This window comes from Crocuta crocuta, unplaced genomic scaffold, assembly GCF_008692635.1.
Source record: "Crocuta crocuta isolate KB4526 unplaced genomic scaffold, BGI_CrCroc_1.0 scaffold229, whole genome shotgun sequence".
NCBI classification, from domain to species: Eukaryota; Metazoa; Chordata; class Mammalia; order Carnivora; family Hyaenidae; genus Crocuta; species Crocuta crocuta.
Genome location: NW_027536464.1, coordinates 4,814,386 through 4,840,274, shown reverse-complemented (window position 1 = coordinate 4,840,274; position 25,889 = coordinate 4,814,386). Strand labels below are relative to the sequence as shown.

Sequence of the window (25,889 nt, the reverse complement as noted above, 5' to 3'; positions counted from 1 at the left end):
AGATCCGGAGCCCAGAGTGTTGGCTCAAACCCTCGAGCGAAGGGTTAAAGCCGGAATCGCTACTCCTAACCCCAGACAGGTGAGAGACAGAGACAGGGAAGGGGGAGGGGACCCACCCTGGCCCCACCCCCGAGGCCGCCTACCCCCTTGGGGGCGTGGCCTCCGGGCCGCTCAGCCCCTAGTGGGTGAGTGCGGTGCGCGGGCCCCGCCCCCCGCCTATAAGAGCGGTGCGGCACTGCAGCTAGCGCAGTTCTCACCGAGACTCGTCACCCGGACTCTACGTGAGACCCACCGCCCGGACTCACCATGGTGAGTGCGGCTCTGCCGGGATCGCGCCAGGCCCCTCATTGCCCTTCTCCTTGGGGACCCTCCTTCCCGGGATGCTCGGGACCCTCCATCCGGCGTTCCGGGTCTCGAGGAAGTGCGAGGGTTTGTGCCTTCCCCCACCCCCCACTCTCTCCTGGTGACTTTGGCCGAGTCGTGCTGTGCACTTTTGGAGGCTGGGGAAGGGGGTGGAGTGGGGTGGGATTCTTCGCTAGCCGAGAGGCTGAGAGGAGCCCTTCTGGAAATCGCCTCCTGCTCCACCAAGCATTTTGTTCTAACCCTCCTGAGGGGTGTCGCGGTCCCGCTCCCAGTCCTTTTCACGGATGCGGGAGACCGCCGGGCTGCCCTCCGCCCCTAGCCTCCCTTCACCCCGACCCCCTCTCCCCGGAACTGAGCGAACACGTGCTTAGCACAAGAAGGTGGTAGGGGGTCAGATTACTTGGTTCAGCATCCCCTTTTCCTCCGACTGTGTGTGCATCCCTCCTACCCACAGCCCCCCCCCAGTGACTCAGCACCCCGCTTCTGAGCCGGGAGGGGTGGCAAGAATGGGGTTCGGCCTCATGAGGCGAGTCGGCCCCTCTCCAGCCCAAGCCCAGTGAACGGACAGGCAGAGACAGCTGGCGCTGAGCGAGAGCGCGGGCCCAGGCCAGGTTGGGGGGAGGGGAAAGAGGTGTGTGTAGGGGGGTGGTATTTATAGCTCAGGAACGGGGGCCGAAATCCAATCTTTGCNTCAACCTGCGCAGGGCAAGGAGTGTTACCTCTGGGGCCTCACCGCAGGTTCCGCTTCCTTTTCTGGGTATTTGGAAACCGTCACCCCGCCATTTCGGTGTTGGGAAGGGAGGCTGCGCGGGCCCTGCGCCGCACCACTTTGGCTCCTTAGGGGTTAATTTCAGACTGGCAGGGATGAGCCTAAGGCAGCCAGTGCCCCAGTGCCCACAACCCTTATTGCTCGCGCCTGCCATCTGCACTCTCTATTTCCGTGAGGGCCGCCACCGTGGATGAAGGTGGTGAAGACATCCAGAATGCGGGGGTGGAGGTGGGGAGAGGAGCCAGCTGGGATTCATCCCCAGAGCCAGATGGGATTTAAAGGTGTTGGAGGGGACACCCTGAATGGTCAGTGTGGTCAGTTGATGCCAGACTGGAGGGCTAAGACACCTCTGCAGCTCACGGGGAAGACAGGGGGGAGAGCGTTTTATGAAATTCCAGCTGTTCATCCTCAAAGAATTAATCAAGCTGGGGGTTGGGGGGGGGGAGCTTCTAGCTATAAACTCACGGCCCTGGAAAACCTGTCCTTTCTCAGGCTCTTGAAGAGGTTGGTTTGGGTGTATAAACCTAAAAACAGCTGAAAAGTCGCTTGTACTTGTCTCAAGAGTTACTGCAGTGTCTGCCTGCTTCTTATGGGCACTTGTCCTCTCTGTCCTTCCTGAGTGTCTTCTGAGTGTGGCAGAGTCATGTGGAGCCACCGCTCTTGCCTGACAAGGTCCTCACAGGGAAGGGGAGACTAAGGGACTGAATTGCCACTGGGTGCCTCCAGTTGTTAAGTCCTATGCGGGGCAGCCTGGACAGGCTGCCAGCCTCTTCCCACCTCTGCCCAGCCCCAGGCCTTCCCTTTTGCCAACCGAAGCATCCTAGCTGGTAGGTGATGGGGGGGAGAGAGGCTCGTGAGGTGAGCACTGTAGACATGGGGCTCATGCTGCGTTCCCTCTCTTTATACCTCAGCGTGAATGCATCTCAGTTCATGTGGGGCAGGCAGGTGTCCAGATGGGCAATGCCTGTTGGGAGCTCTACTGTCTGGAACATGGGATTCAGCCTGATGGGCAGATGCCCAGTGATAAGACCATCGGCGGAGGGGACGACTCCTTTACCACCTTCTTCTGTGAAACCGGTGCTGGAAAGCATGTGCCGCGGGCAGTGTTTGTGGATCTGGAGCCCACCGTGATTGGTGAGAGGAAGACGGGGTGGAACTGAGGGGAGCAGAGAGAGTCTCTGAGCTTCTCTCTGGAGTGTGTCTAGACCTGGCTTTCCTGGCCTTGCAAACTCTTTGCCATCTCTGAGGCTGAAGAAGGCAGGCTGGGTGGTGGGTGTGGGTTTCTCTCACACGCTGGTATCACAGGCTTACAGAAGGATGAGCTCTTCCATACATCTGACCGCAGCTACCACGCTGGGGGAGGGAGGTGCCTGCTGAGCGCAGCCTTGTGGTTTGTGCCCTAACGATGTGTTTGTGCCCTTCCAGATGAGATCCGGAATGGCCCATACCGGCAGCTCTTCCACCCGGAGCAGCTCATCACTGGGAAGGAGGATGCCGCTAACAACTATGCCCGTGGTCACTATACCATTGGCAAGGAGATCATTGACCCGGTACTGGACCGGATCCGCAAGCTGGTGAGATTTGGGGATGGGAGGGAGGGAGCTTTTAGATGATGCTAATGGTCAGGAACATTTTTGTTGTTTGTTTTTAGGATCCATTTCAGGGGGTCATCTCATCTCTCAATGTGTATGTTCCAGACTCCTCGGTCTCTGCCCTGACTCCTGAGAGATTTTAGGCTTTTGTGGAGCCAGAAGGTAGAGTTTCTCAGGCCCCTCACCCACCGACATTGCCCTTTCTCTTTCCTGCCTTTCAGTCTGACCAGTGCACAGGACTTCAGGGCTTCCTGGTGTTCCACAGCTTCGGAGGGGGCACCGGCTCGGGCTTCACGTCACTCCTGATGGAGCGGCTCTCGGTCGACTACGGCAAGAAATCCAAGCTGGAGTTCTCCATCTACCCCGCCCCCCAGGTGTCCACGGCCGTGGTGGAGCCCTACAACTCCATCCTGACCACGCACACCACCCTGGAGCACTCGGACTGCGCCTTCATGGTGGACAACGAGGCCATCTACGACATCTGCCGCCGCAACCTGGACATCGAGCGCCCCACCTACACCAACCTCAACCGGCTCATCAGCCAGATCGTCTCGTCCATCACGGCCTCCCTGCGCTTCGACGGGGCCCTCAACGTGGACCTGACGGAGTTCCAGACCAACCTGGTGCCCTACCCCCGCATCCACTTCCCCCTGGCCACCTACGCGCCCGTCATCTCCGCGGAGAAGGCCTACCACGAGCAGCTGTCGGTGGCCGAGATCACCAACGCCTGCTTCGAGCCTGCCAACCAGATGGTGAAGTGCGACCCCCGCCACGGCAAGTACATGGCCTGCTGCCTGCTGTACCGCGGAGACGTGGTGCCCAAGGACGTCAACGCCGCCATCGCCGCCATCAAGACCAAGCGCAGCATCCAGTTCGTGGACTGGTGCCCCACGGGCTTCAAGGTTGGTATCAACTACCAGCCGCCCACCGTGGTGCCCGGGGGTGACCTGGCCAAGGTGCAGCGCGCCGTGTGCATGCTGAGCAACACGACCGCCATCGCCGAGGCCTGGGCCCGCCTGGACCACAAGTTCGACCTGATGTATGCCAAGAGGGCCTTTGTGCACTGGTACGTGGGCGAGGGCATGGAGGAGGGGGAGTTCTCTGAGGCCCGGGAAGATATGGCTGCCCTGGAGAAGGATTACGAGGAGGTGGGCATCGACTCCTATGAGGACGAGGATGAGGGAGAAGAATAGAACAGCTGCCTGGAGTCCACTATGTTTATTGCAAATTCCTTTCGAAATAAACAGTCTCCTTGCACGCTTTCTTGTCCCGTCTGTGAGTGCTTGGGCTTCTGCTGACCTCCTCTCTGTGCTGCCGCCGCCACTTCACTGCTTCTGCTGCTGCCCTCATTCTTTGCTGCCCATGACCCCTTTCCCTTCCATGTCTGAAGGTGAGATATGCCAAGGGGTCCTTGCCAGGCCCAGGAAGCGTGACCTCAGGGACCTTGATGTCAGATCCCAGGGGCGCCCAGTATAGGAGAGAGAAAATGACTGAATCCCGGACCTGTCTGTCCAGCCACAAGCTGTTGAAAAGATATGAGTTTTCACTTCCTTTCCAAGTAGGAGTTTAAGTCCAGCAGTTTCTGTGTTTGAGTTAGACTGCTACCCTATTTCTTCCTGCTGCTTCTGCATTCACGGACTCTGGAAGTTTGGCCCGGGCACCTCTGTGCGTGATGAGGGCTTGGGAGTGGGGCTGGGCTGGCCCACAGTTCCTGGGCACGGAGCCTAGTCGTAAGCTTGGGGGATGGGAGGGGACAAGGGCGATCTCCTCGAGTTGTGTCACTGCACCTCTGAGCAGCTTCACACGGCTGTCTGTCCCTCTTGCTGCCTTGCTGGGGCCTAGGGCTGTGCCATTAAAAGTCAGGTCATCTCTTCTCTGTTTGTGCTCTCTTTCTGGCCTCAGCCTCTATGCTAGCGGGGGGCGGGGGGACGCTCTTGCCAGGGCCCTGGAGAAAACTCCAGCATTGCTAATAGGCACCCCAGGACCCACACCGACGTCAGCACATGGGGGTGAGCACAGCAGGGTGTGGTGGGGGGGCTGGTGGGGAGGAGAAAAGAAACTTCAATATCAGGAGTAGGAGATGCCAGCCCTGCCCTTGCCTTCCCCTCCCTGGTGATTCAGGGACGTGGTGCCCTTCCCTAGGGAACAGTTCAGCCTAAGCAAAGGCAGGGCCCCTGTTTACTCAGCAGAGTAGGCAGGAAGTGGCAGCTGGATACTGCCACACCACAGTGGCCTCATTAATCATTAACCATGTGTGAGCTAGAACCATCTGGGAGAAACTAGGGCCAAAAGGCTGCCACCTCCACTCCCCTTGCCCCCGGGCTGAGGCTGGGAGACCTGTTATGTTGTTGTCCCAAAGCGTCCTCAGCTGCCTCCACCCAGAAGCCCTTGCCTGGCAAACCGGCTGGGCTGCTCTGACTCAGCTACCCACTCCTGGGAACGAAGGAAAGAACTGAGTGCTTCTCGGGGGCCCCGGTCCCAGTTCTTAGCACTGAGGCCAGCTCGATCCAGAACAGCTTTAAGTGTTGGACTAAGGTGAGCTATAACTGCCCGCTTCGGGCTGGCCCGATGTAAGGTAAGGATACCTGCCTCCTTACATGGAACGACGAAGTCACACCATCCCTCACCACACCGGTCCCTCTTCCCAGGTTGTTCTCTTGGAAATGGCAACCAGACCTTGGGCCCCTGGCACCTCTTCTCTCCCACTCCAGGAAAAATGAGACTAAGATCCACTCCAAGCTTTCACTTTATTCTTTTTATACATTCTCCTGCTCCCAGATGTGGAGGCAGACCATGATGTAAGCTCAGCAGTCCTGCTCAGAGCCTTTCTCGATTCTATCAGTTTCCCTTTCCCCATCCCCCGCCCCTGGCCACCTCAACTCAGTGAGTCCCCCGTTCAGTTGTTGCTCTTGGAGATAAGCGAGCAGAGAGCAGAAACAGAGACGGAAGGCTGAGTTGGCTGTCCCCCATCCACCTGCCCCCAACTACAAGACAAGTCCTGCGGAGAACAGGTGGAGACTCTAATAAGGGGAGGGGAGCCTCCTTCCAAGGCCCGGGGGCCACCTCAACATGGCCACTGGTTTGTTCAGATTTGGGTGGTGTGCTGGCCCAAAGTTGGGGGCTGCAGTGGCTCCAGCTGACTGAGGAGGAGATGGACGGGGGGTCGCTGCTGGGGGTCTACGGACATCATGGAGGCCAAGAGCTGCCGCAGTGCTGAAGAATGCCTGTGGAAGGAGGTGGGCATGGTGACCCGAGAGTCCTCGTTCCCTGCGCAGAGGTCCCAACTCTACCAATGTCGGAGCAGTCTGAAGTGTTTGGTGGCCCTTTTATTGCTTACCTGGGACTCTGCGGGATGCTTAGCTGGTTCTGCACAGCAAGGGCCACACTGTCACCCTTCTGGAACACCATGTCGTACGGGCCCTCCCCAAACATCATGGCATATAGCACACAGCCTAGGGACTGAGCACAACTTGGTTATTCTTTGACAGGGGACCACTGGAGGGGATACCTCTCCTCTTAATTCTGTAGTGAAATGTGACTACATAAGCTAAAAAGAATATGCCAACCTCAGCCACATGACACCAAGCCAGGGTCCAGAGAAACCGCCAGTTAGCTGGAGGCTTCTGCACCCCGAGTTTAGCCACTGCCTTCAGCCCTGACGCTTAGCTGTATTCACTCTGTTCAAAGAGCGGGATTATACCACTTCCTGAGCAACTGAGTACAGTGTCAACGACAGCTCCCAGGAAGGAAGTCGAGGGGGATGGAGACACATGCAGTTCCGGGGGCCCCATGCACTCAAAACCAAAGACCTGCCCTTCTACTTCCCAGCAGGTACAGAGTCGCACTCCTCTCCCCCCAAACTCCCGCCTACATGTTCCTCACCCAGACATCGGTCCGCTCATCGATGACACAGTGGCTCTGCACAGAGAAGAGCTCCGGGGCCCGGTAGGAGATGGTGCATCTCTGGGCTGCCCAGTCCTGGAACAGTGGCCCCACAGCTCAAAAGTGGGGCACAGGTCATAGTCATGTGACCAAACTAGGGCATCCACTGGAAGAAGTTGGTGATGGGGGATAGGGGGGCAAAGGAGCCGGGGGGTCTGTTACCTGCAGGGCCAGAGCCTGGCGGGAGCCCTCCACATGGATGCGAGCTTGATTCATGGAACCCAAGTCCATTAAAACCGGTTGCCCCTCATCTCCAAGCAAGATATTGGTAGGCTTCAGGTCCCTGTAGGGAAGTGGAAATGGCCCATGAGCAGCCCTGGATAGGGAGGCTGGAATCCCTGGGGGCCAAAGAATCTTGGGGATTGTTCCTTGGGAGGGAGAGCAGAGACCTCTCAATCCCCTTCCTTTCTGCCCCGAAAATACACACGGCCCTCTCACTGACCTGTGGGCATAACCTCTGACATGAATGGCCTCAAGGCCTCTGCAGATACCGAGGAGCAGCTGAAGGATTTGATCTTCAGTCAAGAAGTTGCCTTTGTCCTTCAGCCTTTCTATCTCATTCCACAGCGTACCCCTCTGCAACACAAGTTTCCCCAAAGTTGGAGATGTTTTTTGGGCCTCTGATCCCTGAGTCTGACCCCTTCCCTAGGTCACAGCCTATCAACTCTTTCACCGCACACTCTGCACGCTTCACACTCCCACCTGGGTTCCTGTGAACCCCAAATCTGAAGAGGCGTCTGCTTCCTGACATGCTTGACTACTCACACAGCCCTTGGTAGACGGCTTTGTTGCAAGCCCCTCCATTGCCAGGAGACTTTCTGACCTTGAAGAAGGGTAGCAGCAGCCAGGCTTCATGCTTAGGGCCCCGCTCCCTCAGACAATAAGCCACAAGGCGGAGGATATTGGGGTGATGGAAGAGGCGATGCATGTCTGCTTCTCGCTGGGCCTCCTCCCGATCCTGCTGCTCGTGACACAGGATCCGCTTCAGGGCGTAGAAGTGTCCATCATGTAACCCCTCCACTAGGTCCACATAGCTGAACCCACTGTGGGCCAAAGGGGTCAGTGAAGGACCACAGTCATGTCCCATTCTGCTAGGAAGTCCCTGGGGNGGTTTTCTTTCCCAGTTGGCAGAAACCCTCCCAAGATGTGGTTTCAAGAGAAGTGTGCCGATTTTACACTTTGGGCTCCAGAGCAGGAACACAGCAATCTTTGAGGTGCTTTGGTCATAACGCAGTGTCCTGCACATGACAAACGCACCATAAACATTAAATGAGTGACACTCAACACTTATCACATGCTGCGAACCAGGCCCTGGGTGAGATGTTTTATATGCATTATCTCATTTAATCCTTACAACTCCATCAGTGACCAAAAAAAAAGTATCTCCATGAAGCAGATGAAGAAACCATGGCTTTTCAAGGTCACGCAAGGCGGGCCCAGGAGGCCTGGCTCCTGAATCTACTTTTTTGACTACCGTGTCGCTAGGCTCCGTCAGGTGCCCTAAAGGATATGTTAAGAGGGCACTTCTATGCCCCTATCATGTGCAGACTGCTGTCCTTCAATCACCATAACCCCGGGGGCTACTAGCTGAGTGGTTTCCAAAGACTCACCCCTCCCCCAGTTTCTGGATGAAGAGGTAGCGCTTATTGTCAATGATGACAGTTCCCCGAGAGCAGACACACAACGCGTGGCCCATAGTGTCTCAGTCATTCTCCTCAACGGCGGTCTGAGGTTGCCGAAGGCTTCGTCCAGGTTGGGTGGGCTCTTCCGGGGGATGCGCTGGGGGCCCAGCGGATCATACTGGAAGGAAAAAAAATACCCGGCAGGGTCGTGGGTCGGGGGCAATCCAGACGACCCCTGAATACCAGGAGAGCTGGGGCCCAGGTCTCGTAACATAGAGACAACGAGCCCTGGCGACGCTGACTCCAAGAAGGTTGGAGTCAGGTGCCTTAAAGTCTCCGGCCACACAGCGACTACCAGGTCGCTTCTTCCAACCCCAGCTCACCAGTGAGAGGCCCCCGCTCCCGCGGCCATTGGGCCGCCNGGAGCCCGAGGCCCTGGCCCACCTCCGGCAGAGCCCACCCCCGGGCTCGGCACCCAGAGCCCGCGGAGGGTCAGCCCGGTTCGCCACTGACCTGGCTCGGGCTGGAGACAGGCGCCGGAGACCGGAAGGAGTGGATACGTCATCATTCCGCGCCGGCGTAACGGCCCGCGGTATCCTAGCAACCGCTGGGCGTGTGGATGATGTGGGGGCAGGGAGCGGAGAGGCCGGGGGCGGGCTAAGCCTGGGGTAGGACGGGTCCCAGGACTCGGGTGAGGGTTCCACAATTGGCCGTCAGTAGTGGTCAAGACGCAGGCACGTACGCCAAAGGGGAGCAAAGCCGGGCTCGGCCCGAGGCCCCCAGGACTTCCATCTCCCAATGCCGGAGGTAGGAGGCTGACTACAGTCCAGCCGCGAGGGGCGGTGCTGGGGTGGGTGCTGGCGGCCTGGACCCCTGCATCTCTGTTTTGTACAACCTTGGGGACTCTGGCCTGTATCCCACTACCCTAGTTTCAGTGGTTAAGAGCTTAGGCTCTTAAACTAGACAAGGTTCTAAATCTTGTTTTAATAGCTTAGTTACTAGCTGTGTGACCTCGGTCAACTTACTTAACCTCTCAGAGCCTCAGTTTCCCTACACGTAAACAAGGTTAAGTGCACGTACTGTGAGGCTAGACTGGCTAATTCAAATCCCATCTCTGCTAAACTAGGCATGTGACCTTAAACAGGCTATTTATCTTTTCTCTCAATTTCTTCTGTAAAATGGAAATGAGAATTATCTACCGCGCAGAGTTTTTTGAAAATTAAATGAGGTGTAAAGTGTTTAGCACGATATTTGACACACAGCCCTTAGTGTCAGTAAACAGAAATTATTATTTTTATATTATCCTGGTCCTTACATCCCAGGCTTGGGACTGTGAAGGCAGGAGTCATGGAAATTCACAAATCCCTAAGCCTTCGCACCAAGTTGTCTTTGGCATCTCTCGCACAGGCAGGCAGGGATAAATTGGAGAGCAGTGCACATCCAAAGAAGATGGGATGGCCAAGATGCTCTCTCTTGCTGAAACAGGGTCACCAGGAAAAAAGATCCCTCTTACAACCTGTTCCCCTACTTTCACACCACTGGGAAGATCTGGTTTCTCTTGGTTCTGAACCTGTTTTAGCCCCCTGGTTCTGACATTCATTCATCTAGATTTAACCTGCTATGTGCCCGGTCCTGTGCTAGAAGCTGAGGATTCAAGATGGACAAGGTACTCTTCACCCTCAGGGAGCTGTTTAGTAGAACAGAGCTTCTCAATCTTGCATGTCTTTAGAATCGCCTGGCATCTTGTTAAAATACAAATTCTGATTCTATAGGTCTGAGGTAGGACCTGAGACTCTGCATTTCTAACAAGCTCCCAGGTGACGCTGATGAAGCTGATTCAAGATGTAGAGGATTTTACAAACTAGTAGAGTAGCGGGTGGACAAGTCCAGGCTAATCGCCTGGCAACTAGAGGTGGTCTCCACCCCCTTGCTCGCTGAGGTTCCCTCCCAGGAATCCGCCACGTGACAGCCGGACCGCCCTCTCTGACTAGAGGAGCCCTGTTAGCGCCATGGCTCCTAAGAAGCCGCCCTGCCTTCCTTCCCTGCTGTTGCCACTTCTGACGCTGCTGCTGCCCCAGGTAAAACCACAGGATTGAATCAGCAGGCTGGGTGAGGTGAGGCGGGATCGGATCTATCCCAGGAGAGAAAGAAAGTGAAATTAACATAACAATGAGCAGGCCTAGTTCCATCTCCTCCGCAGACACTGACCCCCCCACTCCAGACTTCTGCTGAAAGTAGTGTCTCCCTTTGCAGGCAGACACTCGGTCGTTCATACTGGATCGGGAAAATGACAGATTCCTCCTGGATGGAGCCCCGTTCCGCTACGTGTCTGGCAGCTTGCACTACTTTCGAGTACCACGGGTGCTTTGGGCAGACCGGCTCTTCAAGATGCGAATGAGTGGCCTCAATGCTGTCCAGTTGTAAGAAGTGCTCCGGAGAGCCATGGAGGGTGGGATTTATTCTTCCTACCACCCCCTTGAGGAAGGGGTTGGGACAGGAAGACTGGCTGGGTGTGAGAGCTCCAGGGTGTCCCCGCCTAGGGTGGGAAAGGGTGGGCCAGGACCTTCTTCCAAGTGCTTTTTGGAGATTCCCTGCAAGGCCTGAGCCCTTAGGCTTCTTCAGCACCATCCTGCCTTGGGCCCTGTTAACCTCTTTCTTTCTCAGTTATGTGCCCTGGAACTACCATGAGCCAGAGCCTGGGGTCTATAATTTTAATGGCAGCCGGGACCTCATTGCATTTCTGAATGAGGCATCTATAGCGAACCTGTTGGTCATACTGAGACCAGGACCTTACATCTGTGCAGAGTGGGAGATGGTGAGTTAGGAGAAGGGATAGAACTGGAGCCATTCCCGTCGTGCACTTCCGAGACTCCTCCCACCTGCCCACACTGCAGGGCCACTTCCAGTGCTAAACGCAATATCCTCCCTCCTTGCCTCCGCTGCTCCACTCCCAAACAACAAAACCTGTCGTCTTCGTGTTTGTCTCAGGGGGGTCTCCCAGCCTGGTTGCTTCAAAAACCTGAAATCCATCTGAGAACCTCAGATCCAGGTGAGTGGAGACAAGTTTTTAACACAAAAAAACAACAGCAACAAAATGGATTGTTGAGTTCCCAAAACAGATGAGACCATCCCCAAACTGGAGATCATTGATGCAGATATTTGAGTGTTTCCTTCATGCCCAGCAAGATGCTAGAAACTGGGGGACCACACAGACACAGTCCCTGTGCAATGGAGCTTATGGTGAAAGAAACAGATTGTCAAAAAACCAAAGCCTGTAAGATTATTGCAAGCTGTATAAATACCACACAAGAAAATAGACAAGGAACTGAGATCGTGAATAACAGAGAAGGACTGTTGGGGCACACGAGGGGCTCAGAGGGTTAAATGTCTGACTTTGGCTCAGGTTGTGATCTCAGAGATTGTGAGTTCGAGCCCCGCATCAGGCTCTGTGCTGACAGCTCAGAGCCCGGAGCCTGCTGCAGATTCTGTGTCTCCCTTTCTCTCTGACCCTCCCTCTCCTCCCTGTCTCTCTTTATATCTATCAAAAATAAACATTAAAAAAAAATTAAAAACAGAGAAGGCTTGGTTTTGGTAAAGAGATCAGAAAAAAGCTTTTCTGAAATGATGACATTTCGACTCTAGCATGGGAGAGCTCTGGTCATATAGTGAGGTGAGAATGACCAGGTAGAGGACACAGTATATTCTAAAGCCCAGAGATGGGAAAGAACATGGCATGGTTGAGGCCCGCTTGGTTGGAGCATCACAGGGAAGGGAAATGGATAGGAAATGTTAATGCAGGACCTTGTGGGCCATTATAAGGGGTTTGCATGTTGTCCTCAGCAGAGTAGAAAGCCACTGAAAGAGCTTAACGAGACATACCATTGAAAGAGCTTTTTAAGGAGACATACTGATTTATTTTCAGATTACTTGAGCCTGGGTGTGGAGAGTGGAGGGAGGAGAGCAAGGGTATAGGTGGGGAAACTGATTGGGAGACTCTGGCTGTTAGTTGCCGGAGGCAGGCGGTGGCTCCTAGACTAAGGTGAGACGAGATGGGAAGAAGAGGGCAGAATTGAGATGCAGGTTGGGGAGCAAAATCACCAGGACTTACTGATAGATTTTGATGGGAAGGGGAAGAGTAGGGGCAGCGTGGGTAGGGCCCGGAAAGAAAGGAATCAAGTTTCTGGCTAGTCAAGATGTTGGTGCCAGTATTGACGTAGGGAAGATGGAAGAGACTAGGGGTGGTAAAGGATCACTTTTTTGGGGAAAAACAATTCTTCTGATCACATTAAGTTTTTATCATATCACACTCAAGTGAGGATATTAAGTCAGCCATTAGCTGTAGGAGTGTGGAGCTCAAGGGGAGGTCTGAGCTAGAGATAAATTTGGGATTCATCAGTCTAAAGATGGCTTTTAGATCCACAGGTACTAGGGCGTTGCCTGGGGAAAGAGCATAGGAGAGAAAAGATAAGAACTCAAGATTAAGCTCTGAAATACCCAATATTTCAAGGAGTTTGGATTTTACTTCAGATATAAATAGGAATTCCATCATCTGAGCAAGGGAGTGATTGTATCTGATTTATATCTTTTAAAAAAGATCACTCTGGTAGGACCTGGGTGGCTCAGTCGGTTAAGCAGTTCTGATTTCAGCTCAGGTCATGATCTCCTGGTTCCTGAGTTTGAGCCCTGTGTCAGGCTCTGTGCTGACAGCTCAGAGCCTGGAGCATTCTTCATATTCTGTGTGTCCCTCGCTCTGCCCCTCCCCCCACTCAGACTCTGTCTCTCTCTCTAAAATAAACATTAAAAAAAAAAAAGACACTCTGGTAAAAATGCTTCATATCTGCTGTGGACCTTCCAGGTGCTGTTCCACTTCATAGGGTTCTGAAGAGCTTTACACCCCTCCTAGCAGTTCCCCAACTCAGCTGACTGAAATATTTTTGAAATGGCAAAGTAGTCATGGAACACCAGCACGCAGTGTCCATATTTCTCAAGAAAGCTAGCGACCTCTTCACTGCTGAATCCATGGTCCCTTTCTGGGCCTCCATCCTTTGAAATGCACTCATCTCTCAGCTTTAAGATACCACCTTTATCTGGTCCCTGCCCCTTCCCCCACATCCCAACCTTGCTGACCCCTCCTTCTTAGTGTTTTGCTGGTTCTTCTCCCTTTCTCTTTCCTCTAAATGCTGAGGTGTTTCAGGGCTCAGTCCTGGGATACTTCTCTTTTCTATGTGTTTCCTTAGAGAATCTCATCCATTCTCATGGATTTCAATCCCATCTAATAGCTAATGACTCTGAAACATGTTAACTCNGAAAGTCAGACGCTTAACCGACTAAGCCACCCAGGCGCCCCCTTTGGCTTCTAAAAACATATCTAATTGCATGTTTGGAGACCTAAAAGGCACAATGGTACAGTTAAATTCCTGGTATTGCCTCCCCAACCAGCCATTCCTATGATCTTGTCTCAATTCATGGCAACTCCATTTTCCAACTGATTAGGCTAAATAAACACTATGGTATTCTTCACGCCTTTTTCTCACACCTCACATTCAACCAACAAAATCCTGCAGCTTTACACTCCAAATATATTGAATTCAACTACTTTTCATCACCCTCTCTGGTCCAAGCCACCTCTCCCACCAGGACTACTTGAATAACTTCCTTATTGCTTCCCCTTCTTTGCCCCTCACCCCTTATAGTCTGTTCTCAATACAAATATTAGTTTAAACATGTATCTCAGATCATGTCATTTCTCTGCTTAAATCTCTCCAGTAGGTTCTCATCTCATCCAGAATATGAACCATGGATTCCTTAAAATGACCTATAAGGGCCTACCTAATTGGCCTGGTCACCTACTGACATCTACTCTTTCCCTCATGTTCACACTGGCCTCATTGCTGTTTTTCAAACTCATCAGGCACATTCCTGCATTGAGGCCTTTGCACTCGGTGCTCCCTCTGTCTTCCTGCACAATCACCTCCTCTATGACGCCTTCCCTGGGCTATGCTCTAAAATTTAAGCTCTCCCACCATATATCTCCTTCTCGGCTCTATTTTTTTGTTGTTGGCACTAACATACTATACTTCTTAGCTATTTATTTATCGTCTGCCTTCCTCACTGGAAAGAAAATTCCAGAAGGGCAGAGATTTTTGTGTATTTTGTTCTATATCCCCAATGCTTAGAACATTGTTTGGCATACAGTAAACACCGAGAAATACTTGTTGGGTGAGATTTAGTATATGCTTGGGTTAAAGGAGGCAGTGAAACCGGGACACCCTGTGTACAGGACACAAAATGTAAAGGGGTTCAGTGTTTTAATGCAAAAATATCCTCCAACACATCTTTCATTGAATCCACCTTTGAGAGTCTGCTACCTGCTAGGCATTGTCCCCAGTGATAGGATGCAGCAAATGAATCTGACAGACAAGGTTCCTGCTCATTGGGGGAGAGCGACTGCTGGGAAACAGTTATAGAAATAAATGCTTCATTATAATTCATTACATGCTTCAAAAAGGATGAGGTGATGTGAGAGTGTGTAACAGGGACATCTACCCTCATCTGGGATATCAGAGGTTTTCTTGAGGAGCTGAAATAAGTTAAGATCTGAAGCTTGCATTGGAGTTGGCTAGATAAAAGGACGGTGGGGAGAAAATGTCAGGCAGAGGATGAATTAACAAAAATCACAAAATAGGAGTTGGCGGTGATACCTAAGACATGATACCTAATACAATGATGTTTCAACTGATGACTGAAATCACTTGGATCGTCACTTACGTTAGGGTGCAGGTCAGATATTCTACATTTCTGTGAATTCCCATGCTACTTCACAGCACTCTCGAGTATACACTGATTACATAATAATCGCTCATATGATGCATCTAACATTTTTTTTATGTTTAAAAATTAAATTTACAAGAAATGGTGCTTCAAGGTTTCCTATGCCCAGATGTCCTTGCCGTGCAAATACATAAGCGCTTAGGGCTTCAGAGTCACTGCTTCTCGGATTTATTTGTGGACAAGTGGGATGCAGTTCAGGGCATCAGGGTTCAGGCATCACTGAGGTTGCTGGCATAGATGCTGTGGGTGGGAGCTGTGGAGGCAGTGGTGTCCTAATGAGCAGAGTACTTCTCCTTCCTTTAGACTTTCTCGCCGCAGTGGACTCCTGGTTCAAGGTCTTGCTGCCCAAGTTATATCCATGGCTCTACCACAATGGGGGCAACATCATTAGCATTCAGGTACAAGTGACTGGGTACAAATTGACTGCGGAAGGGGAAGGAGGAGCCAGGGTTCCCTAACCTCCACTGCAGAGCCAAGCTCTACTTTTCCTTTTGCTTGGCAGGTGGAGAACGAATATGGTAGCTACAAAGCCTGTGACTTCACCTACATGAGACACTTGGCCGGGCTCTTCCGTGCGCTGCTAGGAGACAGGATCTTGCTCTTCACCACAGATGGGCCTGAAGGACTCAAATGTGGCTCCCTCCAGGGACTCTATACCACTGTCGATTTTGGCCCAGGTCTCCTGAGCAAGGGTTAGGAGTGGAGTCTGGGGAAGCAGCACTTCTTCTATGTTTACCTTTCATCTTTTGCCTCCTCTCTGCAGCTGACAACATGACCAAAATCTTTGCCCTGCTTCGGAAGTATGAACCCCATGGGCCATTGGTGAGGAGCCTGGAGGGCATGGCAGTCAAAGCAGGAGTCAGGGTTGGGAATGGGTCGAGCTCAGCTCCCCATTTCATTTATGGCTTCTTTCACTTCACCTTCTAGGTGAACTCTGAATACTACACGGGCTGGCTGGATTACTGGGGCCAGAATCACTCCATGCGGTCCATTTCGGCTGTAACCAAAGGTCTAGAGAACATGCTGAAGTTGGGAGCCAGTGTGAACATGTAACTGGGGACACGGGGGCCAACATGAAGCTGTAACTGGGTGGTGTTAGGGATGAAAATGAAGATTCAGTGGGTCAGCTTTTGTCTTTCCCCCTACCTTCCCCCCTCTTCAGGTACATGTTCCATGGAGGTACCAACTTTGGATACTGGAATGGTGAGTCCAGATGGTCTCTAGGGTAGAAGCAGGGATGGACGTATCAAGGAATTAGAATATGAGGGCTAGGTAGATTAGAGGTCTAGAAGCTGGATGTGGCCACCACTGTCCCCTCGGACGGCAAAATTCTCTGCAGGAATTTCTTAGCTTAGTACCTATGATTTGAAAGATAGTGAATTAATAAAATTGATTTGACCCCAGGTGCTGATGACAAGGGACGCTTTCTTCCAATTACTACCAGCTATGACTACGATGCACCAATATCTGAAGCAGGGGACCCTACACCTAAGCTTTTTGCTCTCCGAAATGTCATCAGCGAGGTGCCCTACCACTTCATTAAGTGCCAAAGGCTTTTATTAATTTGGGGAAAGAGAGTACCTAAATTGTTTGTAATGGGATCCCATAAATCATTGGTTGTTGTCTGGGCCACAGAGCTTCATGGAAGCATTTCCCCACCCACCCAAACAGCGACTACCTGGGAAGATACACACAAGTGTGTACGAGATCTTCATGACCCCATGAAGCCCTTCCCTGGACCCCAGGTTGAGAAGCCTGTGCTAGGCCTTGGAATAAGGGTTGTGTGGTTTTCCTATGGCTTCTGAGAGAATTTGGGCTCAGTTCCAGGAAATTCCTTTGGGACCTTTACCTCCCCCCAGCCCCAAGATGATGTTTGGACCTTTGACTCTGCACCTGGTAAGCTCTTCCCCATCTTTTCTCTGATCCTATCCCTTTATTCTCTAAATGGCCTAGCCTATCCTGCCCTCTATTCTGAAACCTCCTCTTTATTCTGATACTTTCCCTTATTTGAATAGGATGGGGATCTGCTGACTTTCCTGGACTTCCTGTGCCCCCATGGACCCATCCGTTCAATCTTGCCAATGACCTTTGAGGCTGTCAAACAGGTAAGGCATAATCCACATCCAGTAGGTATGGCAGCCTTCATCAACAGCTGTAGTCAAAGGTTCTCTAAGCTTCACATCTTCTCCATGGTGTCCTTTCTTACCTCTCAGCTCATCTTAAGTACTTACTCTTCCACACCCAGGACTTTGGCTTTATGTTGTACCGGACCTATCTGACCTATACTGTTTCTGAGCCAACACAATTCTGGGTGCCTAACAATGGAGTCCATGACCGTGCCTATGTGATGGTAGATGGGGTAAGAACCTTGTGAGGCCATCTCCTCTCCTCCTCAGCACCCTTTAGCCTTAAGGTCCCCTTATCTACCTTTCCCATTGTCTGCCCGCATTTTCAGGGGGTCCGGGGATAAGCTGGGATGAGGAAGAATTTGGCTGAGGCTAAGGTTCCAGGATGGATGGGTAACTAGCAGATAGGCTATATTCTCATTGCTCTCCAAATATAGGTGCTAAACGTAGTGTCCTGTGTCATGGCCACGGGCTAGATGCTGAGTCCTTCCGGTTACAGATACTTTTATCCACAGGTGTTTCAGGGTGTTTTGGAACGAAACATGAGACACCAACTGTTTTTGATGGGGAATATAGGGGCCACACTGGACATTCTGCTGGAGAACATGGGGAGGCTCAGTTTTGGGTCCAACAGCAGTGACTTCAAGGTGAGCTAGCTGTCCGCACCCCCTTCTCCTCCATACTCTTACTGACCAAAGGCCATTGCAAAGATAGGGGCCTAATGAAAGATAAATAAGGGCCATGTGGTTAGTACTTAGGCATCAAAGTAGTCACTTGTGGGGATCTAGACATGGCCACTAGTTTATCTCAGGGCCTGATTAGGGACAGTTTGACTTTAAGAGTTTAATGAATAATGAATTTTCATTTCCCTTCTTCACAGGGCCTATTAGAGCCACCAGTTCTGGGGCAAACAGTCCTTACCCAGTGGCTGATGTTCCCTCTGAAAGTTGATAAACTTGTGAAGACGTGGTTTCCCCTCGAGTTGCCGAGAAGTTCACATCCTCAAGTGCCCTCCGGCCCCACCTTCTACTCCACAACGTTCCCAATTTTAGGAGAAGGCGGGGACACTTTTCTCTTTCTACCTGGATGGACCAAGGTATTGCTGACAGTGGGGTTAGGGTCAGAGTGAGGAGAGGAAAATCATGGAAGACAGAGCTGCAGAAATTACTCCTCTGATTAGAAACGCAAAAGGGTATGATTCTACCCCCTTGAGAGCTGACCCTTTATTTTCTTCTCTCTTTGCCAGGGCCAAGTCTGGATCAATGGGTTTAACTTGGGCCGGTACTGGACAAGGCAGGGGCCACAACAGACCCTCTATGTGCCAAGACCCCTGCTGTTTTTTGGGGGAGCCCTCAACAAAATCACATTGCTGGAGCTAGAAAATGTGCCTCCTGAGCCCAAAATCCAGTTTCTGGATAAGCCTATCCTCAATAGCACCTTGCATAAGACATACATCTATTCCCTCTCAGCTGATACACAAAATCCCTCTGAACCAATGGAGTTAAGTGGGCACTGAAAGTAAGATAACCCTTGGACCTGGGACACGGAGTGGGCAGGATCCCTTGGTGCTGGCCCCAGTGACCACGAGGAACAAAAGGCCACAAGGCCTGAATGCAAGTACAAGTGCAGTTTCCTTGCCAAACTTTATTGTGATTAAAGTTCCAGAGATAGTACCCACTCCACACACCTCTGTCTTTGCCCTGGTTCCTGAGTGTCCTCCCTAATCTTCCAAACGCTCTGGTTTCATGGGAAAGAAGAAACCTAGGGCTAGTGTGAATGCACCCTCTCAGGGCCCAGAGTTGGCCCCAGGCACAGCCCTAAGAGATCAGGAAGAGGGCTTTCCAGCCTGGCAGCGATGATCCCGGAGGCAGCGTGTGGAGCAGAAATAGAAGTCGAGGTAGTGAAAGGGAATGAGGCCTTGGAGGGATGTCCCGCAACTCCAGCAGCGTCTGAACAGGAGGAACACAAATGGCTGAACAGGTACCCCAGAAACTTTCCAGTCCAAGCTCTCCCCATCAGCCTTCCCGCCATTTCTGGTTTTGCTGCAGAGGGTTCTCAGCTTCTCAGGTCCCCTCAATGGCCTTTCCGAGTACTCTGCAGGCACTCGTTCTACTTGCCCCAGCACAGCCCACCCGTCATGCCTGCCTCTGCGCTTACGGAGCACTGACTGCAGAGTCCGGGGTCTGAGGGGTGGGGGCTCCCAGCTGGGCGGCCAGTCGGCGCTCTGCAGCCAGAGCTCTCTGCGGGGAAGAGAAGTCATGTTAAGGACAAGGCCCCAGTGGTGGACAGGATGTTCCAGAAGTGACAGCTGTGCACAGGGAAGGGGTCAGACGTCTAAGGAGGTCTTAGCTGTGGAAGAGGGAACCGCCAGCCTCACCTTCTCGCGATCGCTGAGGGCGGCAAAGCGCTGCCGCTCCGCTCGCTCCCGCTCCTCCTGCTCCTGCCGCTCTCGCTGCTGTTCTTCCCGCTGCCGCCGGGCAGCCTTCTGCTCCCTCTTCCGCATAGCCTGCCGTGCCTCCATTTCTGGTGTCAGTGGCCCTGGCACCTGGAGGATTGCCAGGAGGTGTAAGGTAAGACCCATACACGCTACCTTTGGGAAAACTGTAAGAAAGTGGGGACGATCTAGGCAGGATCCATGATGGCTTCCTGCTCTGCTGCTGCTTCCTTTCCCAGCTTACCTGAGCCTTGCTGTAATCATAAGCATCTGGATTCTTCTCCATGAACCTTCGGAACTCATTACGTGTTGACCTGTCAGCTGCGACTGTATATGGTGGCCGGGCCCTGGAGTCCCTAAGTGTAAACACCCCACCCCCCACACAAAAATGGGTTCAACTTGTTTCCTGCATCTCCCAACCTCACCGACCCAGATCAAGGGGAATACTGTCAAGTAGCCAGTACCAACATTAGCCTCCAGATGATCCTCTCTATACCCCAAAGGGCTTGGCCTTACTCACTGCACAGTGGGGTCAGCACCCGCCTCTAGCAGCAGGCGAACCACTGAGCCTCTCCCAGCTGCGGCTGCCGCGTGCAGAAGCGTGAAGCCACTGGAGCCCAAGGGGGCGCTGAGCAGAGACAGAACTCCGGGGTCTGCGGGGCCGGCAGCTAGCTGGAGCTTCAACATCCCGACATCTCCGGCTCGGCAAGCAGCTAGAAGCATGTCCCAGAGCTCTGACGGATCGGGGGTCCTGGCCTCATCCAGGGAAGGCCCCAGAGGAGCTGCCTGTTCCTGGGAGGACTGTGAGGAGGCCTCATTTCCTTGCGTTTGCTGGGGAAGAGCCTCTGGGTCTCGGCTTCTCTCCTTCTTATTCCTTTTCCTCCTCTTCCGCTTCGGCAATACCTCAAACTCCCGAAGATCCAGGATCCCCACTGTCATCTCTACTAGCTCCAACTCTACTTGGAAGCTGTCCTCTCCCTCTGACCCTGAACCTGGGGAAAAATGTAACATGTTAAGTCCCTCTAAAGATATACACAGAGGGTGGAAGTATGTGCGCTGCCCCAGATGCGTAAGAATGTACATAAAGAGATCATTCAGATTGTCTTGACATTAGATTAAGTATTCGTATTTTGTCAACCAAGATAAAGTAGCGCACCAGGAGCTGAATCCGTTAGTATCCCATGCGGAAGCTCTCCGCTTGCAGCTCAGACAAGGACAGACCTAGCAGGAGCTATGCTGGGACAAGCGTCCCTAGACTCTCCCTGTGAGCAGCCTTAGGATGGTACATAACAGAGGAGAGCACAGGAGCAGTGACAGCCACGCAGACTACAAGTCTGCAGGAGGGAAAGCAAGCCTTAGCTCCAAACCACACTGTCCGGTAAGACGGGTCAGTTATGTAAGATTTGCGCAACACAAGCATCTATTGCTTATACTATTTCGTGTTTTCTAAGTACTGAGGATACATCAATGAACAAAAGAGAACAGGAAGTTTAGAAAGGTCACAAAACACATCTCAACAATTGCTACCATGTACCCCTTATCATAACAGACCTACGTGCGTGTATAACGGTGTGTGTATTGTGTAAGGACTCATCTATAAAGAAGGAAGGGGGGTGCCCGGGGGGCTCAGTCGGTTAAGCATCCGACTCTTGGTATCAGCTTAGGTCTTGAACTCAGGGTGGTGAGTTCAAGCCCTGCGTTGGGCTCTGCACTGGGCATGGAGCCTACTTAAAAAAAAAAAGAGGGAAGTGGCCACAGGAGATCTGACTGCATTTGTAGGATAGGCACCCAGACAGAGATTGGACAGTTGTCAGATGGTGCTCAAACCCTGTTTGGGAGACTCCTCATTCTGCCCAAGTGCCTCATTTTCATCACCGGAGACCTTTCTTTCTGCCTCGGTGGCCGCCGCCTTCTCTCTTGTGGTCTTCCAGTGTGTCTGAGGGGAGTCCAACCTGACTGTCTCCCGGGGGTCTCCTTCTGCCATAAAACAAAAGATGTTTCTTAAGTTGAGTTGAGGAGAAGCCAGCTCAGGTTTCTCTCCATGAAGATGCTGTCTGGATGTACAAATGAGAAACCAAAGCTTAGGCTGGAAGGTACAGGAAGATCTAGGGAGTCTGAGGATCTAGATCAGAGAGGCTCACCATGGACACGCAAGGTGGTTAGCTTCTGGAGCACACGCTGTAGCTCCCGGAAGGTGGGTCTGCGGGTAGCGAGAGGGATATCCCAAAGCCGGGGGTCCCCCCGTTGCAGGGGTGCGCCACGGCCTCCGAAGAACAGGGACCGGCCAGAGCGGGGGGCACGCAGCAGTATTGTCCCAGCTTCCTCCAGTGCTTTAGCCCAGCCTGGCCCCGCCAGCAGGTCGCGGACATCCTAGAGAAAAGAGTAACTCAGGCCAGTGTATCTTCACTTGCTGTTTTTAAATCTCCAACTAAAAATCACCCACAGATGATGTGTAAGGGATGGGAAATAGAAGGTAACAAAGGGGAAGGAAGAATGAGAAGGCTAAGTTCCTTGGGGATCAGTCCCTTGTCTCCCTTCACCTACTCAGAAATAATGAAGACTGGGAGGATACAGGAGTCCGGCTCCCCCCGCCCCCCCCCACCCCCGGAACATCTGACGAGTTGAGAGGGGTAAAAAGCACACTGGTGGACCCCCAGATCTGGGACGCCTAACTCACCTTATATAACGTGGCTTCATTATAGCGCCTCAGGTTGGCTCCGGCAGAACGAGAAGTCCCACCTCGGGCATCCCGAATTCCCTGGGCTGTGCCCCGCTTGGCCCGCACCGTGTAGCGGTGAAAGGTCTTGTGTATCACCACGTCTCTTCTGTAGACAACACAGGCTCAGTACCGGAAACTAGCCCATACTCCCAGGCTAACCGGGTCCATTCCATCCTTACACCCACGCAGCACCCTCTCACCCTTGAAAAATGGCACCAGCAAAGTGCCCCGCTGCAGCCATAAGCACCACACAGTATCTGGGACCTCCGTTTTGCAGGTTCTGTAGCAGCAGTTCTGGTTCTTCTGGGGACACCTGGATGACAAGAGGGACAGCACAAACCCATCTTGCATTCACTGAGAGTAAGAAAATAAGGGCCAGGGCTAAGTGTTTCACATGCACTATCTCGTTTCATATAACCACCCTGAGGCTTGCCTCCATTTTACAAGTAAGAAAATTTGAGGCTTGTGGAGCTGGTCAAGATCAAGGGGCAGAATGACAATTCAAACCTAGGTTGGTCTGTTTCTGAACTTAACTCCATTGCACTTGACCCCAGATTCAGGCCAATTCAATCTGAGACTGTGCTGTCAATTGTGATACCCACATCCAACAGGAAGAAAGAGGAAAAGCAAGAAATGGACTGGGTTTAGGGGAACTCTAGGCTGAGTGTACAAAAGTCTACAGCTGATCACACAACCTGCACTGCCACTTGCCTGCCGAGGGCCGAGGACACAGCGGTAGGCATCAAGAAACTGGCCCCCGGCATTCTGGAAAAGAACCCGATGGGGGTGGAAGCCTTGGGGTCTGCCGGGCTTCTCAGACTCAGCCCTCTCTTCGTCCAGTGTCTGCAAGTCCTCTTCACTGGCTGAGTCCGAGTCTTCTGATCCTGAGATGCTGGAAAGATCTCCTGAAAACAACATGAGGTGCACAGGTTTGGTGTTCCATCTTGGACCTTTCTGCAAACTCCTAGGGTAGGGCCTTCCTCCACCCCCACGTCCTACTCAACACAGGTCTGCTGGCTATCACCTGCAGAGCTCTGCTTTTCGAAGTCCACGGCAGACAGGAGAGGCTTGTCCTTGAGACGTTGCTTTAGGTTAAACCGATGCCAGTCAAGCTTATAATGTTCCCTCTGTTGGTAGGAGGCAAAGGGGGAGGCTGAATGGAGAAATATGCCCCAGGCTGGCCCTCTGGTACCCACGACCAGTGACAGAACTCCAGGGGGTGTGTTGGATAAGGCCCAAAGGCCTTAATCAAAACACAAACCTTTATTAAAGATAAATCGTACATCTACCTCTCTTCACCCACCATTCTACTTTTGCTTCCACAATTTACCTCTGCACCTGGGCTTTTACCTGTTCCTGGTGGTTGTGGAAGGTCTGGTCACAAGTTGAACAAAATAACTTTTCTGAAATGTCCAGCTGACCCTGGAGTTTTCTTTCTGGGCTTGCTCTCTCCCCTGAACCTAAATAAGGAGAGGATAATTAGAGGCAGAAAGGGAGTCCAAATCTGCAGTACCTGGAATTACATCCACTGTCTAATACACAAAGGGGGATGGTATAAAAGAAAAAGACGGCACCTTTTCCTTAAAAGAATTTATAATCTAATAATGAAATAAATGGCACAGTAATCACTTTATACAATAAATATGCTTCTGAAAAGACATGTAAGATGAATATACATGAATCACTAAATTAACTAGAGGGATTATTTAGAGGAATCCTGTAGAAGATAGTTTTCGGTAACATTAAAATAATTTTTGGTGGGGCGCATGGGTAGCTCAGTTGGTTAAGTATCCGACTTCGGCTCGGGTCATGATCTCACAGTTCGTGGGTTGGAGCCCTGAGTCAGGCTCTATGCTGATGGCTAGCTCAGAGCCTGGAGCCTGCTTCAGAAGGGAGCCTGCCTCCCTCTCTCTCTGACCCTCCCCTGCTCACGCTGTCTCTCTCTCTCACATACAAATAAAAACATTAAAAATTTTTTTTCTAAAAAAAAAAATAATTTTTGGTAACTGCAAAAATCACTTCTCAGAGACTTTTTTTAGCTTTACATTACAAAGTGGTTTTTAAAAAAAACATGCTCAAGAAAACCAAAGACAAACTAAGGTTGTAAAAAGAAAGTTTTTATGTTGGGGGCCCAGGTGGCTCAGTTAAAACATCCGACTCTTGATTTTGACTCAGGTCATGATCTCATGGTTGTTGAGTTCCGGTCCTGCCTTGGGCTCTGCGCTTCCAGCTCCACCTCTGCTTGGAATTGTGTCTCCCAATCTCTGTGCCCTTGCCCCACTCACTCTCTCTTTAAAAAATAATCATTTAAAAATGTTTGTTCTAGGGGCGCCTGGGTGGCTTAGTCGGTTAAGCGTCCGACGTTCGCTTAGGTCATGATCTCGCGGTTCGTGGGTTCGAGCCCCGCGTCGGGCTCTGTGCTGACTGCCAGCTCAGAGCCTGGAGCCTGCTTCAGATTCTGTGTCTCCCTCTCTCTCTGACCCTCCCCTGCTCACGCTGTCTCTCCCTCTCTCCTAGAATTAATAAAAAAAAAAAAAGTTTGTTCTATATTCAGCAAGAATGAATACTTTGATTGGACTCCAGTTAAACTTGAACTCTATCTAGGAATTCTGAAGTAATGTTGCAGGCAGTGCTTGTAAACGTGACCTGATACAAACAATGGCAAGACGTTTGTTTGGAGACAATCCAGGCGCCCGTGTTGGAAACAACCCAGAGACGGAGTGAATTTAAGATAAATGTTATCCTTAGAAAGAAATGTCAACAAGGGCTCTTAAACTGGGGGTATATCAATACGAATGGGTTCCCTGGAGGAACAATAAGCTCCAAAGAGCCTGTCTCGTTCCTCATGAGTCCTCCCCAAACCTTCCCAGATACCTGAACAGGAAGTCCGCAGAGCCTGGGCCAGAGCCTCCCCAGAAGGGTGGCTCACCAAGTTCAGGCCCTGAAGGACCGGAGCATCCGCGCTGAGGTCAAACAGGGAGACCAACGTAGGAACCTGGGCTGCAGCTGAAACTGGCGACATAGCTGAGCAGAAATTATTTAGGAGCAGCTCCTGGAGCACAAAGCCGGGGACAGGAACAGGGCTCCTTAGAGAGAGGCCCTACCGCCCCGTCTCCTGCCTGCCTGACTTGGTCTCCTCAACGCCGCAAGGCACTTCGGGCCTCACTCTGGTACCAGCAGTCCGCTCTATAGGTTAATACGTGACCTCAGCCCTCTCTCTCAAACCCCCAGTCCACACGGAGTGAAAGACGGAAGCATGCAACTCCCAAATAGAGTCCAACAGAGCTACAATCACTGAGGTTCCCTAATCGACCACTCCTTGTTACCCGAGCAATGAGCTCCAGCAATGACTGAACTGCGTGGACTCGCCCCCGCCCTCGGCAGCTGTACCAAAGGTCCTGGGGAGCCGAGCCGCATGATCGTCTACAATTCCAAGCCCGGATTTCTGCAACATCACAACTCGTCACTACGGAGCAGCGAAGGGGACAAAT

The 25,889-nt window shown here is 52.1% G+C and overlaps 4 protein-coding genes across 10 annotated transcripts; 2 read left to right on the top strand and 2 right to left on the bottom strand.

Moving 5' to 3' along the window:
* The first annotated feature begins 230 nt into the window (after window positions 1-230).
* Window positions 231-4,598, top strand: TUBA4A (tubulin alpha 4a). The gene is made up of 4 exons (XM_077748633.1): window positions 231-309; window positions 2,044-2,266; window positions 2,558-2,706; window positions 2,946-4,598. The coding sequence occupies exons 1-4, from the start codon at window positions 307-309 to the stop codon at window positions 3,915-3,917; spliced, it is 1,347 nt and encodes a 448-aa protein (XP_077604759.1). The 5' UTR covers window positions 231-306; the 3' UTR covers window positions 3,918-4,598.
* Window positions 4,599-5,452: 854 nt separating this feature from the next.
* On the bottom strand, window positions 5,453-8,835 carry STK16 (serine/threonine kinase 16). 2 transcript variants are annotated; one of them, XM_077748654.1, is made up of 8 exons: window positions 8,802-8,835; window positions 8,277-8,466; window positions 7,490-7,709; window positions 7,109-7,242; window positions 6,829-6,949; window positions 6,607-6,702; window positions 6,062-6,183; window positions 5,453-5,948 (listed from the first exon to the last, which is right to left on the bottom strand). In XM_077748654.1, exons 2-8 carry the CDS (start codon window positions 8,360-8,362, stop codon window positions 5,810-5,812), a joined length of 918 nt encoding a protein of 305 aa, XP_077604780.1. In that variant the 5' UTR covers window positions 8,363-8,466; window positions 8,802-8,835; the 3' UTR covers window positions 5,453-5,809. The 2 variants fall into 2 exon arrangements, with proteins under 2 accessions (XP_077604780.1, XP_077604781.1); XM_077748655.1 differs by lacking the exon at window positions 8,802-8,835 and adding an exon at window positions 8,672-8,709.
* A 98-nt stretch (window positions 8,836-8,933) lies between these two features.
* GLB1L (galactosidase beta 1 like) lies at window positions 8,934-20,789 on the top strand. Of its 5 annotated transcripts, XM_077748690.1 has the most exons (19): window positions 8,934-9,095; window positions 9,897-9,954; window positions 10,061-10,366; window positions 10,542-10,708; window positions 10,953-11,103; window positions 11,277-11,337; window positions 15,423-15,517; window positions 15,622-15,796; window positions 15,883-15,941; window positions 16,047-16,168; window positions 16,282-16,322; window positions 16,524-16,642; window positions 16,941-17,015; window positions 17,135-17,224; window positions 17,365-17,478; window positions 17,761-17,892; window positions 18,126-18,341; window positions 18,492-19,815; window positions 19,919-20,789. In XM_077748690.1, exons 3-18 carry the CDS (start codon window positions 10,298-10,300, stop codon window positions 18,759-18,761), a joined length of 1,956 nt encoding a protein of 651 aa, XP_077604816.1. In that variant the 5' UTR covers window positions 8,934-9,095; window positions 9,897-9,954; window positions 10,061-10,297; the 3' UTR covers window positions 18,762-19,815; window positions 19,919-20,789. The 5 variants fall into 5 exon arrangements, with proteins under 5 accessions (XP_077604816.1, XP_077604818.1, XP_077604817.1 ...); XM_077748692.1 differs by lacking the exon at window positions 9,897-9,954 and having other exon boundaries at window positions 10,240-10,366; XM_077748691.1 differs by lacking the exon at window positions 9,897-9,954.
* ANKZF1 (ankyrin repeat and zinc finger peptidyl tRNA hydrolase 1) lies at window positions 18,858-25,676 on the bottom strand. Of its 2 annotated transcripts, none has more exons than XM_077748687.1 (13): window positions 25,273-25,676; window positions 23,749-23,858; window positions 23,423-23,525; window positions 23,110-23,303; window positions 22,599-22,711; window positions 22,357-22,504; window positions 21,821-22,049; window positions 21,507-21,656; window positions 20,200-20,671; window positions 19,924-20,035; window positions 19,623-19,790; window positions 19,403-19,485; window positions 18,858-19,194 (listed from the first exon to the last, which is right to left on the bottom strand). In XM_077748687.1, exons 1-13 carry the CDS (start codon window positions 25,418-25,420, stop codon window positions 19,071-19,073), a joined length of 2,154 nt encoding a protein of 717 aa, XP_077604813.1. In that variant the 5' UTR covers window positions 25,421-25,676; the 3' UTR covers window positions 18,858-19,070. The 2 variants fall into 2 exon arrangements, with proteins under 2 accessions (XP_077604813.1, XP_077604814.1); XM_077748688.1 differs by having other exon boundaries at window positions 21,555-21,656.
* Window positions 25,677-25,889: the final 213 nt, after the last annotated feature.